The sequence below is a fragment of the Lycorma delicatula genome, chromosome 7 (genome assembly GCF_047948215.1).
Source record: "Lycorma delicatula isolate Av1 chromosome 7, ASM4794821v1, whole genome shotgun sequence".
In the NCBI taxonomy this organism is placed as follows: Eukaryota; Metazoa; Arthropoda; class Insecta; order Hemiptera; family Fulgoridae; genus Lycorma; species Lycorma delicatula.
Genome location: NC_134461.1, coordinates 11,477,317 through 11,495,263, shown reverse-complemented (window position 1 = coordinate 11,495,263; position 17,947 = coordinate 11,477,317). Strand labels below are relative to the sequence as shown.

Here is a 17,947-nt window from a genome sequence, read left to right as displayed (position 1 = left end):
TTCGGTCTCTTCAGATCTCCAAAATGACTCTAATTGAGAGGAAAGCTGCTCGTTACTTTCAAAAAGTGATATTGAATCTGAATTATTTTTCCGCTTACTAGATTTAGTAGGGATTTGACTAGAGACTATGAAACCAAGACGAGTTTCTTGAAGTATGGTATGATTGGAATTATGAATCAATTGAACAGGCTTAAGTAGAGAAAGATAGTATTGAACGCCTAAGAATATAGATTTGCCCAGAAATATTAAAATGAGGATCGGCGAGAAAAAGGTGAGAAGGAATTTCCCAGTCAGTTATGCTTACAAATCATTAGGTAACAAAGCTGAAATAGGTGGCAGTACATGACATTTCAAATTAAAATTAAAGTTTTCATACCTAGAATTAATATTCAAATCAACACTTAGCTTAGATTTAGTAACAACATTCTAATATCTGTGATCGGCATTAAAACAGGTTTGGTTTGAAGCCCAAGTTTAGCAGCAAACCTTACAGTACGGAATGAAATCATCAAAGCGGAATCAAGTAAAACCCAGGCTTGGATGAAATTACCTTTTTTTATCTTTTACATTAACTACAGCTGCTGCAAGTAAAACAGTTTTGTTAGATTCTGATTTTAAAGTACAATATGAACTATTAGCCGAAGGAGCTTGATTCAGCTTAGAAGATTTTTAATGGCTGCCTCTTGCAGCGTTTTATCTAAATGAATTAGTGTATGATGCTTCCGTGAGAATTTTTTACATTTATGATTGGTTGGGCAATCTTTCACAACATGTTGTTTATTTAAATAATTAAGACATAGTTTTTCTTGAAACACAATATTTTTTATTTCATTAACATTATAACTTAAAAATTTATCACACTGATACAATTTATGGTTGCTAATTTTACATAATGCGCACATAAAATTATTAGAATTGTTTACTAGAACTAGGTTTTGAATAATCGTATTTTTTCCCGCTACAGCCTACATTAGACGGATGTACGCTTTCGTTACATTGAATCGTGTCAGTGGATTCAAGTAGTTTACGTTTACATTCTAAGAAAGAAAAGAGTTGTTCTAAGTTTGGAAATTCATTATTTTGTAATGTTTTTTCCCAGTCTCTTAAAAGTATTTAAATATAAAATTTGAGTAATTAACTGTATTATAATAAATTCTAAATAATCAATATTTAGATTCTTCAATGCATTAATGTTTGAATTAATTTGGTCATTGAATTTAGATAAATTTTCAGAATTTTCCTTTTTTAATGGTTTTAAATTAAAACTTTCTAAAGCATGTCTAGCTGCAATTAGCCTTTTTTTATCATAATGATCTTCAAGTAATTTTATTGCAGTTTCAAAACTTCAGACGTGACCGATCAATTTTTTTATTACATCTAAAGCATTACTCCTTAGAAATTTGTAGGTTAGTAAAATTTTTCAACCTCAGAAAATTCTTCGCGGTTGTAAAATAAATTATTAAAAAAGATCAAAGAATTTATGCCAAGCTCTCACATCACCGTGAAAGGGCTGAATTTGTATAGGTTTTAACGTAATTGGATTAGGTTTATTAATCATTTTATTTAACTCGGTTACCTCTGAAATGATTTTTTAATTTTTTTTGTTTTAATTTAAGTTTGTCGAAAAGATTATCATACGTGTGCCTATCCTGTAGGTCTTTACCTGTTACATCTTTGTGCAATTCTATTTCTGTTGAGCTTCAAAAAATGCTTTTTCGTATTCTAATAGTTTGTTGAATTTAATAGTAAACAGATCGTAATCGTCTGATTCGGGGTTGAAGTTGTCAATGAATGTTTTTAATCTTGTTATGCTATTTTTTAATGCCTCTTTTTGTAATTAAATATTTAAATTACATTTTGCTAGAATAATATTGAATCTGTATGAAATGAAATTATCATAAAGTAATGTTAGAAAAGGTAGTTGTATACAAACAATACCGCTAAATTATTGCTTATGTCTAAAGTTGAATGAACAAAATAACTTGTATGTATATTTATTACGATTATATCAGCTAACATCTGCCTGTCCAGGTCAACGAACATTGTAAAATTTGAACTGTGAGCGTGCGTGCTCAGTACAGCTTTAACAAAGGAATCTTACCCAAACTGGTATGAAAGTTTACTTCGTATACCTGCTATCTTATAATCACAAAGTTAACTGTATTGCAAATCACTGAAATATTTAATCTGAATATTTCACTAATGTTAATTGTATCACTAATATACTTTTAATGTTCACTTTTGTTTTAAATACACTGCTTATAAATAAATTATAAATACCGCTTAATCCGGCAACTTGATCTGACTTATGAATCCAGTGACTTGATGATGGATAGATGTAGCGGCGAAATCCGGCTCTTGAATCTGGTGACTTGACCATAAAAAGTTGGTAGAATTGGCGACTTGACTATCCGCTTGATCTGGCCCGGAGGACCATAAAGTTTGTTAGATCCGTTGCGATGTGGAGGACCATAAAACCTTTGTGGTAGGTTTTAGATATGAACTGTATATGCATAGGTGATGAATTGAAACAACACCTTGTTGCTTATTGGACTGTTATTTAATTTATTGTCGTCTTGACATTTCGATAACATATAATGTAACATATAATTAAACTTAACATATAAGTATAAAAAGAAAATAAGCGTTCATCCGAACATTGGTATGCGTGTCCGAATGTTGAATAAAGGTCGCTACATCATAATGACCACTCCTTGCGGTAGGTAGCAGCACCCGACAGCACAAGTGGAATGTAACATGCATCTTTATGTTTTAATTTCATACTTTCAGTACGGAACTGGAAAAAAATTTGTTGATTTTTTGTTGGTCAGGCTCGAGCATTAGGTCAGAGTTTGGAGACCTTGAATCTTGACAGCTTGGCAATGAGGTTGTAAGTGGATTTTATTGATGCTGTTAAAAATTCCATTTCCTGTAGTTTTGGTCGAGAGCGGCTAGCCCCATGGTAGAATAAGGTCACACAAATTGATGGTCTCCCATCATGGAGACTCCATGACGGGACCGAGTGGGGGTGCGGAATTGGTCCCTGGCTCCTGCGCGGACTGAAATGAGATTACGTTCCCTTTGATAGGTGACTTAATTTGGTTGACTTATTTGGGTGTAGGTCTGAATTTCTATGTTGGGTAAAACATAATTTTCATTGGCATGAGTGTTCACTGATTTAACTTTCAACTCGTTCGTTTTCTGAGGGATTCACAGTCACGAATGGTGCTGTCAAATTTGTACTAGGCGCAGGGTTCGCGCTTCCACGATTTCGGTTAGTTAGTTTGAGGGAATCATGTTAGGTTAGATGTGAAGATGTCTGTGAGGCCTAGATGAAGGCAAAATTTGATTTGTATTTTACCTATGCAAATGTCTGGCAAGGCATTTACAAAGGTGGCATACCAACGATGGGATGATGACTGTGAGATGAAATCAGTTAGAGGGTCTAAAGACAACCTCCGGTACAGTCCGTCAGGGCTTGGAACGTAGGGGGTGGTGTGGCGACCAGTAATGTCACAAGGTGGGTTTCTTTCCCCTACAGGGTTGGGATGATGGTGGACTTAGCCAATCTGACAAGTAACCTCGGGGAACTATTGGACCTGAAGCAGACTGTCAGCCATTAACGAAGAGCCCCTCAACGTGAGGGTGATCCTGAGGGGGGCAGTGCTTGTTTTGGAGTATAAGGAACAAAGGTCTTATTACTTTCATAGTTTGTTCAGCAAAATGGGTTGATGGTGTTTCTTTGTGAATGAGCACGGGAACAAAGACCCGTAGGAGTAGTGTATAGGGTGCTTTTTTTATTAGAGGTGGAGGAATACCATTTACATACAAAGTGCGACTTGCTAACAGGTTCCGCAAGGTGTTATTAATCTGTATAAAACTGAAATTTTATACAGACTTTTACATGACTTGCTGCCTGATGAAAATGAAGCTGTGGAAACCGCATATCATCTTTAGGTTCGGCGTGAGGTTGCTGTTTTGCAGGGATGCAGTGTCGTTGGAAGTTACTGAGGCTGAGGTGCATCAGGCCATTTGTAGCATGGGGAGGGGCAAGGCCCCTGGCTTTGATGAATAGCAATGGATTTCCATATTTGCTCCCTTGGTGTGTGAGTGAAGATCATCCCACAAGTTTTCAATCGCTTATTATTTGGATACTTCCCGGTGTGTTGGAAGAAGGGAATTATAAAATTATAGTAAAAGGGTGGTGACAAGAATCCCACTTTTAGCTCATCTTACAGGCACTTAACATTGCTGCTGGTTCTTGGCAAAGTGTTCAAAAAGGTTCTGTATCTTCATATAAATGAGAGGTTGACTTCGCGTGGTCTACTAATGGGAAATCAATACGGGTTTCAACCCCGAAAAGGTACATAGGATGTTGTGTTTAAAGTAATGATTAGTGTCTTTACAATATCACGGAGACGTGGACTCCATGAAAATCCAGTATGTGGACAATCTAGCATTGATCTCCAAGTGTAAGGATTTTATGTACTGTCGGAGTGTGCTAACAGGTGATCTGACAAAATTAAGTGATTACTTCCATAAATGGAGACTTCAGTTTAACCCAAATAAGACTGAAGTTACTGCATTCCATCTAAATAATAAAGAAACTCTAAGGAAACTACACGTGACTTTTGATGAAATCAAAGTGCCCCATAATTACATTCCCATATATCTGAATGATTGTGGAAAACTTCCTTGTTTATTTGGCAAAGGAGAGGATTGCAGAGGGGTCTAGGATTTTGCACTGTTGTTGTTTTGTTTTAGTACAGTTCATTGTTGCATGTTGAAACTCACCTTATATAATCTCAGGTAGTAGGTCAGTTCCTTCGGGTAATGTCAAATCAGTCTTGTCAAGATTTGATAAGATGTGTTTTGTTTGTTTATGAGTTTTTTGGGCAGTAGTACTCTGATGGAAATATCACATGTGGCATTCGCATTAGTGGCATCCTGACTGTTGCAAGATCAAAGCTGAGAGATACCTTTTGCTGAGGTTTTGGAGATTACCTCTGATAGAGCCCACCAGGGCTAGGAATGGTGGGAGTGGCATGGTGACTGTAACTATCACATGGCGAGTGTTTTCCTCTGCGGGGTCAGGTTGTACTATTACAACATTCTGACTAAGACTCAGAACAGTGTGAGTGATAGAAGATGAGGAAACCCCCATGCTTGTTTGAAAATCCAGATCAATGAAGAAGAGAATTGCAGTCGTATCTTTTAGTGTGAGTAGTGATGGAAATTCAGAAGATAGTTTCAGAGAAGCGGTATACCAAAGAATGCCTGCCTAGATGTTGAAGCTTTCAAGAACCTGTGCCCAAACTCAAGGATGGATGTATGGCTTCTTTTTCATGATAACATTCTAGTGCACCTCTCGAAAGTTTGCTCAGAGTATTTCGCCAGCACTCGAATAAAACTGTTAGAGTACCCTTCTTACAGTCCTGACCTTGAACCATGTGATTTCATGCTGTTTCCCAGACAGAAAGGGAGGCATTTTACGACGATGATGACCTAAAGGGCTCGGGATGATGAGTGCGAGTGTGTCCAGATATTCAATGAAACACAACAGCATATCTTTAAAGACTGGTTTCATGCAGATTGTAAAAGTATATAATGTGTGGTAGAAATTAATTTGAAAAATTATAAAAAATAAAGTCGTATAGCAAAATGTTTTCTGTGTCCTTTACATCTGGTGTTAACAAAAACAAATTAATAATAATAAGTAACAAAGTCAACACTTTACAAATTTAAATAAGCTACAAAAAAAATTAATAATATAGTTTTGAATTCAGGTGAACTCTTTCCAAACTGATTTTAAGATTATATTAATCCTTTTTTTCTATAAATATTTACGATGGCCAAATAAAATCTGTGAAAACAGACTAATGTTGAAACAAAGGACTAGGGTATGGATGTGCAGCTTAAAACTATTTAGAATTTAAAAAATTGATTACTGTTTTAATAAGTAGATTAGAAAAATGAGTATACTAATTAAAAGTAATCATTAATAATACATGAACAAATCAACGTCAAAAAACAAAATTAAAAAGAGTAAGTGAAAAAATGAGTAAATTTACAAAGAAAAAATTGTGTGGATTAGTAAGAGCTGCATTCACATGAAGGAGAATAGCGATGAGGAATGAATCTGTGAATGCATATGTGATAATATGTACAAAGTAGATAAATAATGATTGTGTGGTAGAGGGAATATTTGCAGTTATATTGAAATAATAACAACAGGAAACCAATAACTAAACTTCCGTGTGCTATTGTTGGTTCATAAAGAAAAAATATTTTAGAATATTTGGATTAGTTCCGATTAGTTCATACAAATATTATACTACATTTTTTATTGAAAACATTGGGATCCATTTCAAAATACTAAACCACAAACCACATGAACTTTTTGATTAAAAAGTGTGACATTAAATCATTTAAAATCACATTAATTCAGTTTAACTGAAATGCACAAACAATAATGAACATCATCACAAAAAATTCTTACAGTAATAAAGAAAATAAAATCTTTTAATAAAAGAAAAAAGAGATCCTACAGATAAGAACCTCAATGATGGAGAATTATTCAAAATAAACTGATTTTCTTCATTAATAACAAATGAATGAAAATACTGTTTGCATTCTTACTGGAATATTAGAGTATAAATTGTAAATCTTTTGAAATTTTATTTTAAACATTTATTTAAGTGACAATAATTTTATAGGCTTCACATCTATTATATAATACAGGGCTGAGATGGAAGCAAGTAAGTGGGCAATAAAATTTTATTCATCAGAAGCTGTAAAAATGAATATTGAAGATGAAGAAAATTATATGAATTTTTATTCAAGATAGTGAATCTTTTTTTTAAATTTACTATTTGCTTTGCAATCAGTTTTTTTTGTTCATTCAGAAAGTTTGAATACATACACCAACAAAAAATGCACTGCAATAAGGAATTTAAATACCTTGGATATAACAAAAAGAGATTATTTAATGTAATATTTTGCAAGAAAGTTTTTTAAAATGTTAAATTTTAACTTTAGTGTGATTTTATAATTAATAATAAATGTAATAATAATAACATTTTAGTATTGTTACATTTTTATAATTAAAGAGAAATATTTAAAATATCTTGATTTAAAAAAATCTTTGATTATTTATTGATTTTATTTTGTTAACCAGTCTTCTAATTCAGCAAGTCCAATATTCCAGTTCTATATCCAATATTTTGTTTCTATAAATTGTAAGGCTGAATTTAGGTTATCATTAACTTAACTGTATATGAGAAAAAACTGCATGCCAGAAAAGTCCTCTAACTATGTTGTCAGCTTTTTTTATTTCTCAACATAGCTTTTTTTTAAATAAAACATAGAAACCTAAACCAACAATAATTGTTAACGCCTATATGCTTACAAGCGCCCATGATGATGATGATGAGGTAGAGTGTGTGTACGAAGAAATTGACAAAGCAATTAAATACATAAAAGGAGATGAAAATTTAACAATAGTTGGAGATTGGAATGCAAGTATTGGAAAAGGCAAGGAAGGAAATATAGGGGTGAATACGGGCTGGGCAAAAGGAATGAAAGAGGGGACCGAGTTTTGCACGAAGTACAATTTAGTAATTGCCAACACCCAGTTTAAGAATCATAATAGAAGAATATACACATGGAAAAAGCCAGGTGATACTGCGAGGTATCAGATAGATTATATCATGGTTAAGCAAAGATTTAGAAATCAACTCGTCGACTGCAAAACTTACCCTGGAGCAGATATTGATAACGACCATAATTTAGTGATATTGAAATGTAGGGGTTTAAAAACCTGGAGAAAAGGTGTCAGATAAATCGCTGGAGTTTAGAGAAGCTTGATGAAGAGGAAGTAAAGAAGATTTTTGAGGAGCACATCACAAGAGGTCTGAGTAAAAAAGATAAGGTAGAAAATGTAGAAGAAGAATGGGAGAATGTTAAAAAGAAAATCCTTACATCAGCAGAAGTGAATTTAGGCAGAACAAAGAAAACTGGTAAACCTAGGATTTCAGACCATATATTGCAATTGATGGATGAATGTAGAAAATATAAGAATGTTAGTGATGAAGAAAGTAAAAGGAACTATAGACAATTAAGAAATACTATAAACAGGAACTGCAAACTAGCGAAAGAAGAGTGGATTAAAGAAAAGTGTTTAGAAGTGGAAAGAGAAATGAACATTGGTAAAATAGAAGGAGCATACAGTAAAGTTAAGGAAAATTTTTGGGTACATAAATTAAAATCTAATAATGTGTTAAACAAAGATGGTACACCGATTTATAATACGAAAGGCGAAGTCAATAGCTGGGTGGAATATATTGAAGATTATACAGAAGAAATGAATTAGAAAATGGTTATAGAGAAAGAAGAGGAAGTTGAAGAGGATGAAAGGGGAGAAACAATACTGAGATCTGAATTTAAGTGAGCATTAAAAGATTTGAATGGCAGGAAGGCTCCTGGAATAGACGGAATACCTGTAGAATTATTGCGCAGTGCAGGTGAGGAAGTGATTGACAGACTATACAAAGTGGTGTGTAATATTTATGAAAAAGGGGAAGTCTGTCAGACTTTAAAGTGTTATAGTCATGATACCAAAGAAAGCAGGAGCAGATAAATGTGAAGAATACAGAACAACTAGCTTAACTAGCCATGCATCAAAAATCTTAACTAGAATTCTGTACAGAAGAATTGAGAGGAGAGTGGAAGAAGTGTTGGGAGAAGACCAATTTGGTTTCAGAAAAAGTATAGGGACAAGGGAAGCAATTTTAGGCCTCAGATTAATAATAGAAGAAAGGAAGATTAAAGAAAAACAAACCAACATACTTGGCATTTATAGACCTAGAAAAGATATTCGATAACGTAGACTGGAATAAAATGATCAACATTTTAAATAAATTAGGGTTCAAATACAGAGATAGAAGAACGATTGCTAACATTTACAGGAACTAAACAGCAACAGTAATAATTGAAGAATACAAGAAAGAAGTTGTAATAAGAAAGGGAGTCCGACAAGGATGTTCCTTATTCCTGTTACTTTTTAATCTTTACATAGAACTAGCAGTTAATGATGTTAAAGAACAATTTAGATGTGGACAGTACAAGGTGAAAAGATAAAGATGCTATGATTTGCTGATGATATAGTAATTCTAGCCGAGAGTAAAAAGGACTTAGAAGAAACAATGTATGGCATTGGATGAAGTCCTACACAAGAAATACCGCATGAAAATAAACAAGAACAAAACGAAAGTAATGAAATGTAATAGAAATAAAGAAGATGGACCACTGAATGTGAAAATAGGAAGAGAAAAGATTATGGAGGTAGAATAATTTTGTTATTTGGGAAGTAGAATTACTAAAGATGGACGAAGCAGGAATGATATAAAATGCTGAATAGCACAGGTGAAACGAGGTTTGTCAGAAATATAATTTGTTTACATCAAAAATTAATTTAAATGTCTTCTCAACTTAAACGGAAGACAAACACAGAGAAATTAAATGATAATGTTGAAACTTAGTGTGCAATCACCCAAAAAATGGCTACTAACTGAAAATCCACTCAATATGCACCAGTGGTGCCAACTGTCAAACTTTTCAAATCATCCTTGCATCTATATAAAGAAATATCATTTACGTATTTTGACTAGTATCATGATTTTCACTGTCAGATAGCTCTTTAAATAAACAAATGGCTTCTGTAGTTTTGAATAATACGGGTTTTAATCCAGCTTTTCTGAAAAAGCCAATATTATTAACATAATTCGGGTTACATATTATTTCAATCTTTTCCACAGGCTGTGATTTATAAGTTATACTACTCGGTGAGAATAAACAGTACTTGGGCTTGTGTGAATGATTTTAATTATTCAGACAATTATCTGTGAAGATAATTTGCAGACAGCAGTTTTTTCTTTTAAAAATGAAAATAAGTGTTTAAACCGCTATTTTTTACAAGTATTTCAAGCTTTGTTATTTGCAACATATCAAAGAGGATAACATTTCACATTACCAAAACATAGTTTTCCGATTGAGAGGTTGTATAAGTTCTCAGGAAAAGTGTTCCCAAAAGGATTCTCGCTTACTTCACATTCTAGTTTGAACTTTTTCAGGATAAAATTTTAATGATTATTCTCTGCCTGACCTTAAAAATCCAACCCACACTGACTTGAAATCAATGAAGAACAGTTCTCCTCCAAAATAATAGGACTTTTCATGCAAAATTATCCCACTAATAAGCCAATCCATGTAAGGATCCTTAATCATTTCAAATCCTTTATCTGACCTGAGTTTTTCTTTGTCTGACCTTAAGCATGCCTGTTTTTCAGCATTTTTTGTTTTTATAAGTTGTTTAAAAGATATTAGCAGAAATCCAAATATTACTTTTGTAACTTACTTTATCTTTCTTCCTTCATCAAATTCTATACGGTTTTTAAATTTGTCCAGTTTTAATACAAATGAAAAAAATTTAAAAAAAGAAAAAACTTTAATTTCTATTATTGTCATTTTTCATGGAAAACTCATTCACACAAGCTTGCAACACAAATCAACAGAAACTGTTTTTATAGGACTTCAGGATTCAAAGCAAGACCATAAATTTATTAAAAATTACAGGTTAATGGACAATAATCACAGCACAAATTTCTAATTTTGACCAAAAGGATATTTTTTTAAAGCAATAAAAAAAATATACAAGTAGTTTAGGAATTCCAGCCATATATAACAACCAGATGTAGTAAAATACTTATTGAAAAGCTATAAATAAAATTTATTTATTTATTTTTGAAATAAATAGCGCTATTATGGGTTTTTAATATTTTCAGATTGTTACCAAATTATAAACTACACAGTTATTATAAAACAGATGTGCTTTGAAAAACCTATTTGAAGTAGGTTAAAAGTGTGAAATATGTCTAGACTACGGATAAAAACATAAATTATACATTATCAATTATGTATAATTTATTGATTGATTATAAATTACTATTTTATAAAATATAACAATATGTAGTTTATAATGAATTTATAATTTTTGGTCTCTGTTTCTTGCAACACCTTGGTTCACCTTCTCTTGTGCCAGGTCCATTCATTTAGCCTCTTGACACAAAACCAAACCTTATCTCATCTCTTGTATTACCATCATTCTCATCTCGTCTCAGCATTCAGTCACTCTTCTTTGTCTTTTTCTTGATTTAAAATCTATAAACCATCACCAGGGCTTAGATTATGAGTATGCATACACGGTTAATGAATAAATGGTTAAATGTTAATGAATTCCATACAACTGTTTCATAAAATGTAGGAATATGTAGTTCACAGTTTGGTAGCAGACTGAAGATACAGAAAACCACAAGAAAATTATTTAATATAAAACAATATATTGTTAAGTATTCTTGCAATTTTTTAAGTTGTCATAAACTGCTTTCTACTGCAGTTTTCAAATCCTTTCATTTTACACTCTAACTACATAATTTTCATTATTCTACTGCAGTATATCATTTCAAAAGCTGTTATTTATCTGATTTATCATCATTTACCTAGTTTTTCTATTGTCCTTATAAGTGTTAATCTGTAAAATAAAATTTAAAAAAATTGAATTTCTATGGTATGTCTAAGTACCAGAGGATTTATCTTTTCCTTGAAAGTTTTCATTGTTTAAGCCAGTCTGTTTTCTTTACGTCAAACTTCATCTGTGTTCTGCAGAATTAATATTAAAATTCTGGAGCTTTGTTTTTTCTGCTATATTTAGTTTGTTGTATACTTTTTTCTAATACATTGAATTTCTTCCATATTGATGAGAGAAACATTATCTTTATTTTTGTCCCTGAATTACTGCTCAGTCTTCAAAATTTTCTTGTAGTTTCATTATTCCTTTAAGAGACTAAACTCTTAATCATTATCTCATTTTTATACTTTCAACTTAAAAGATGTTTTATACAAAACATCTATCTCAAAGTACAGTTCTCACAAAATAAAACAGGTTCAAAAACACTGTAAGTCATGTACAAAGAATTACTTACCGTTTGAATATTTAATTTACTTTAACTGCTGATGATAACCAGATACCCGGTTGACCTAATATATGTGAAAATAATTATTTATATATAATTTAATTAAAGTCAATTAACTGTATTGTGCTCTAACTTCACAGTTTTAAAGTGGCGCTTAAGATATATAACATCAAGAATGGTACACACACTTGTATAACAAAAACTAATTTTATAAACAAAAACATATAATTTGTAATTCAAAATAAATTTCAAATCCAAGAAATATATATTATTTCATCAGATTTATTCTACAATATGTAAATATATTATTTGAGAAAAGAAAAATAACATTTAAACCGTATCAAAAAATATAATACAAGATTCAAATTAACATTACTTTTTTACTTACATATAATAAAAGTTACATTCTTATTTGAAATTTTCCTGCTTTTGTAATATACTTAACACCTTTAAATGGTTTATATTTTTCACCGTACATGTCTAACCGATTCACTTTTAAACCGGATACTGCCAACTGATTTATTGTAAACTTAACCTGTGAACCATAAGCACATTAAATCGATTAAATATATGAATAGCTAGCTGTTCTTACACAAAATCAAGTTGTAATTCTATACACAGCACATCAATCTATTTGGTAACAATCTCAGTAGATGTTTCAACAATTTTTTTACACAAATATATTAAGCAGGTGTACATTGATGTTCTTTAACTCTTAATGATATTTTTATTTTGCATTGTGTCTCTTTTGAACAACTTTTTCTGAATTCAGATTCCTTATTTCAGCTCCTTAAATGCAAAACTCATCTGTTATGAGTGACATTCATGTTTTGATTTAATAAGTCAAGTCAAATCAATTACAGCCACTATCTATTGGAGTCGGCAAGAAAATAGTTTTGATTTTCACAAATAGATAGCTTTATGTTTTTTTAGAGAACTTCAGTCAATGTCATGATTTTTTTGGCATCTGATAGCTGTCACTTTTAGCATACTTTAGAAGCAAATTGCACATAATTTTGTTTGAACCTCTATTAGTTTACAGTCAATTTTAACATGGAGTGCAAAAAAGTATGTTTTCAACATATTTTACTTTTTTATTTTTGCAAAGACAAGAAAGCTGCTGGGGCTCATAAAGAGATATGTGAAGTTTATGATATTGATCGGCTAACAGAATATACGCGTTAGAATCGGTTTATAAAATTCCATTCTGGGAATGGAATTTTGTAAACACTCAAAGTAACCGGTTAACTGACTAAAGTCAATGAAGTCCAAATCAAAGCTATAATTGAGTCAGAACGCGATACAACTGTCCAAGAGATTGCAGAGAAGTTAAATCATCACACAATTGAAAATCACATAAAATATACTGGACTTGTTATGAACTTGATATTACGGTTCCACATGAACTGAAAGAGATTCGCTTAACACAATGAATCAATATTTGTGACGTGCATCTCAAATGCAATGAAGTTGACCCTTTTTTGGACAAATTACCACCGGTAATGAAAAATGGATAAGTCTACAATATTATCGATTGAAAACAATCATGGTCTGAGCATGATGTGGCATAAGCCACATCAGAAGCTGAAATGCATCAAAAGAACATGCTGAGATTATAAAGGTGTTGTGTATTTTGAGCCTCTTCCAAGGAACCAAACAATCAATTCAGATGTTTATTGTCAACAAGTAATGAAACTGGAGGAAGCAATCACTGAAAAACGGCCAGAATTGAGAAATAATAAAGGGATTGTGTTCCACCAAGACAATGCAAGGCCTCACATATCTTTGGTAACTTGTGAAAGTTTTTGAAGCTTGATCAGGAAGTGATATCTCATCCCCTGTATAGTACTGATCTGCACCATCAGATTATCATCTTTTTTTAAGTTTACAAACTCTTTGAATGGTAAAACTTTCACTAATGATGATAACTTGAAATTGCACTTCCGTTCAGCTTTTGCTGATAAAGACCAAAGGTTCTTTAACGCAAAATCCTAAAATTGCCAGAAAAATGGGTAAAGGTTATCAGACAAAACGGAAAATACATAATTGATTAAAGTTCATTCTTAGTATAAAAAATTAAGTTTTATTTCAAATGATAAAAGCAAGATTACTTTCATGCCAATCCAATAGTAAAATCAATGCAGATGACTTTTCTCACCTTACTATCTACAATCCTTCAGATGCTTTCCACAAATCAATTTAATTTTTACATTTTTTTATTTATATTTTGATCCATATAGTATGAAATAAAATATCTCATAAACCAACAGTTATTGTAGAACTGTGGTTTTCTATGACTACTTTAGAGGAAAATTGTCATTTACTATATAACTAGACTCTATGACTTAACTCGCTGAATTCTGTAGTCAACTTTTCTCACAAAAAATTGTGTTAGAAACAGTCAAAAATCCCATTCTATTCCTTAATCTTCCTTAAATTCATTGTTATATTTGCCACTTCCAAAATATACAACAACAATAAAAAAGTGCCATGACACAATCTTGCAATTACAGTTACCAGATGTTTAAGATATTGTTTTAATGTACTCCAAAGGTAGTTCTTTTATGAAAAGTGAATTGAGAAAACTTAATTAAGACTTTATTTACATTAAAAAAAAAAATCACCCCACCATTTGACAGAAAATTATATCTGTTTAATTTAATTGGTAATTCACACACTGGTGTGTTTAAAGATGATAAATACAGTTAAATGTAAAAATTCAAGAAATTAAAAGACTAGAATTCAGCACTTAAAACAGTATATAAACCGATCTTAAACATTACATCAAGACATTTAAAAAGAGCAGATTAATTGAGAAGTTAATTAGTGTGAAAGAGAATGGTAATGATCATCACACAATTCTTGGTTTTGTTACTTGAACAACAGCTTGCTTCTAAACATCAGGAAAGGATATTGTTATTGAAAAAGTGTTGAGACTGGTAAAATGTCAACAATAGTCATACATTCTTATAAATCATGAAAGTTAAAATATTAACAATATTATGTTAGTCCAGGTAATTTCAGGTATTGTGGACAGTATATTGAACTTTTTCAGTTTAATTCTTGACAAAGATATCTTTTTTCTTTTCTTTTTTTTTTTTTTTTACTTATCTTTTCTTACTTAAAGGAAAAAAATATGTTTTATAAGCATGATTTCCTGCTTATTGCTTGTTTCTTTGAAATATTCACAGACAAACAATAGGTATACTTGTGCCCACACAGACTCTATGATGGATGGTCACCAAAAGTAACAACAATGAAATTATGTCAATTCTTATTTAGAATAAAGACGAAAATGTCATTAAACACTTTTACTTACATTAATAGTCGGATTTGAATCAGCAGCAGGTACACCTGACTGAAGGGTTATCTAAAACAATACGTCAAATCTTACAAATGAAAAACACAAAAAGCAAAGGAGAAAATGCAGAAATTAAATTTATAAATAATTTATATCTGCAAAGTGCATAATAATGTTCTAATTTATTATTTAATAACATATCTATGAGTGAATTTTGCAGAAGGGTTGAAGGAATTTATCAAAGAATAATACTGCCTTTAACCTTTTTGGGACTGGCACCACGCTTACACAACTGCAATTAACTGTCCACAAAGACTACGGTTGGGTAAACTCAGTTTAGAACGTTACCGTTTAACCCACTGGATTAGTCTATTGGTGAATACGTCTTCCCAAATCAGCTGCTTTGGAAGTCGAGAGTTCCAGCATTCAAGTCCTAGTAAAGTAAGTTATTTTTACATGGATTTGAATACTAGATTGTGGATACCGGTGTTCTTTGGTTGTTGGGTTTTCAATTAACCACACATCTCAGGAATGGTCGAGCTGGGACTGTATAAGACTACATTTCACTTCATTTATAATCATAAATATAAGTCTCATTCATCTTCTGAAGTATTATCTGAAAGGTAATTACCGGAGGCTAAGAAGGAAAAAGAAAGAAAGAACTTTATTGTTTGAGTACTATCATGTTAATGCAAGTAATATAATTCTTTCACAGACATGAGCTGCACTCTATTGGCTTTAAAAATAACTATTTGCACTATCGATAAGTTGCAGATAACAGCTGGAAGTAGAAAGAAAAAAATCATATTACCAGCATTATAAAAGCCTATTAGGTTAACTTGAGACACACATGTTAACTTTTGTCTTTTATTTGGTGGATTTGTTTCACTTGAAATTGTAATTGAGGTTTCAGATTAAATTTCTGTTTGTTGTTGATTATTATTATTATAAGTTGATGCAGTTTCACTAAAACTAAAAAACACAAAACTAACCTCATTTGCAGACAATTATTATGATCATCAAAAGTATCACTACAACATTTGCTTTCACATTCATCATCCGACTTTTCATTTAGCAAAATTTTAATTATCTTACGATTTACAGTTAGTGCCAAAAAGGTTAATTTCTACTTTCCTGAGTGTCAGAATAAATAACAGAGATAGAGTGCTGTTATCAGTCATAAAATGACCCCTTCTTGATTTTTGTATTTTTAGGCCCATAAGACCAGAAATAAAAAAAAATCAAACTTAAAAATTTGGGATGTAAGTCTGTATTGCTGCAACAGTCTAATTAGCTAACTCAAGACAAATTTAAACTAAATAATGAAATTTATTGAATTAACTTTATGTTTTAGGTGTGATTGTATAAAAAAAATACTCAAACAACAGGTTAGGAAATATAGTAATGGGAGATACTTAATTTCAAAGGGATTTCAAATTTCAATCATGGCAAAACAGCTCTGTGTGTGTGTGTGTGTGTTTGTGTAACATACATGTAATTCTGTTATTTCAATATGTCCATCATTAAACATGTGGAAGGTTAGAATACTAGTAAATAAATCCCAAAATATTATTGATAATGATCTGAAAATGAATCAATCAAGTGACAACATAAGGCCCCAAAATAACATAAATAACTATAGCAGGAGACTCTATCACTAAGACTTGTAGATAATCTATAAACAATACAATCACAGGCGATTAGACATGTTTTTACATACTCTGCAGACAAAATAACAGTCACTGGAGTAAAAATCAATCATTTCCTTGAAAACAGAAATTTGTTGGGGCAAGATCAAAGGAAAAATTAGATAAGGTGTTTTTCTTTTATTCACAGGATATTGTTGAACATGAAATAATTTAAAAATATGAAAAAGTGAATAAGAAAATTTATTTTCTTTCTTCATAAATGGGATGAAATCAGAAAAAGGGACATGAAAAATGGAAAAACAAGTAACTGGATTCTTTTATATAAGCTGATCCAAGTTGGTTAAATAATAATTTGTGTAATACAATGAAATAAATCCAGAGCACCTACTATACCAACTCTCAACTTAACTTTCCACCCGTTGATTTTTAGATGCTTCCTCAATTGAAATTGACTGAAAGTAAAGTACAACAAGGATGTTCATGATTATATCTTTTACATTTTTAATCCAATAAAGAAGATGAAGGAAGTTCCTATGAATGGATTATAAGAATATTTCAAAATGTTTTTTGAATGTCGACAAAAGCATGCAGCAGACACATGAAACTTCTTTGATAGAAATATGAGTGGCTGAAATGTAATGCAATCACTCATGACTCGCAAATGAAACAAATACAACATAAAAGTATATTTTTTTATTTGCTACACAGTTTTACATTTATTCTACCACTAGTAACATTACAACTTCACATATGATTTTCTCATTCCCTCATTTCTTAATGATCTTTCCTTGATCCATGACCTCATTGTGACCTTCAGTTCATCATGGGAAATGAAAACTTTTAATATCTTACTTTATTTGCAGAAAGAAGTGAAAACCACAGGGTGCCAAATCTGGTGAGTACAGGGGGGGGGAACAGATTCAAATTTCAACTTCACATCAGCCTCTGAGGCTGCACACGATGTTTGT

At 31.6% G+C, this 17,947-nt stretch overlaps 1 protein-coding gene across 3 annotated transcripts in view; it reads right to left on the bottom strand.

Moving 5' to 3' along the window:
• Positions 1-10,978: 10,978 nt before the first annotated feature.
• cm (AP-3 complex subunit carmine) overlaps positions 10,979-17,947 on the bottom strand; it is a 40,237-nt gene continuing 33,268 nt past the window's right edge. For 2 of the 3 annotated variants that reach the window (XM_075370850.1, XM_075370852.1), the window contains exons 9-10: positions 15,349-15,399; positions 12,292-12,564 (exon numbers count right to left, since the gene is read on the bottom strand). In XM_075370850.1, the coding sequence (XP_075226965.1) occupies positions 12,430-12,564; positions 15,349-15,399 (186 nt within the window). In that variant the 3' untranslated portion in view covers positions 12,292-12,429. Of the gene's footprint in view, positions 11,218-12,291; positions 12,565-15,348; positions 15,400-17,947 lie in introns of those variants that run through there. The other variant, XM_075370851.1, reaches the window with a different exon arrangement.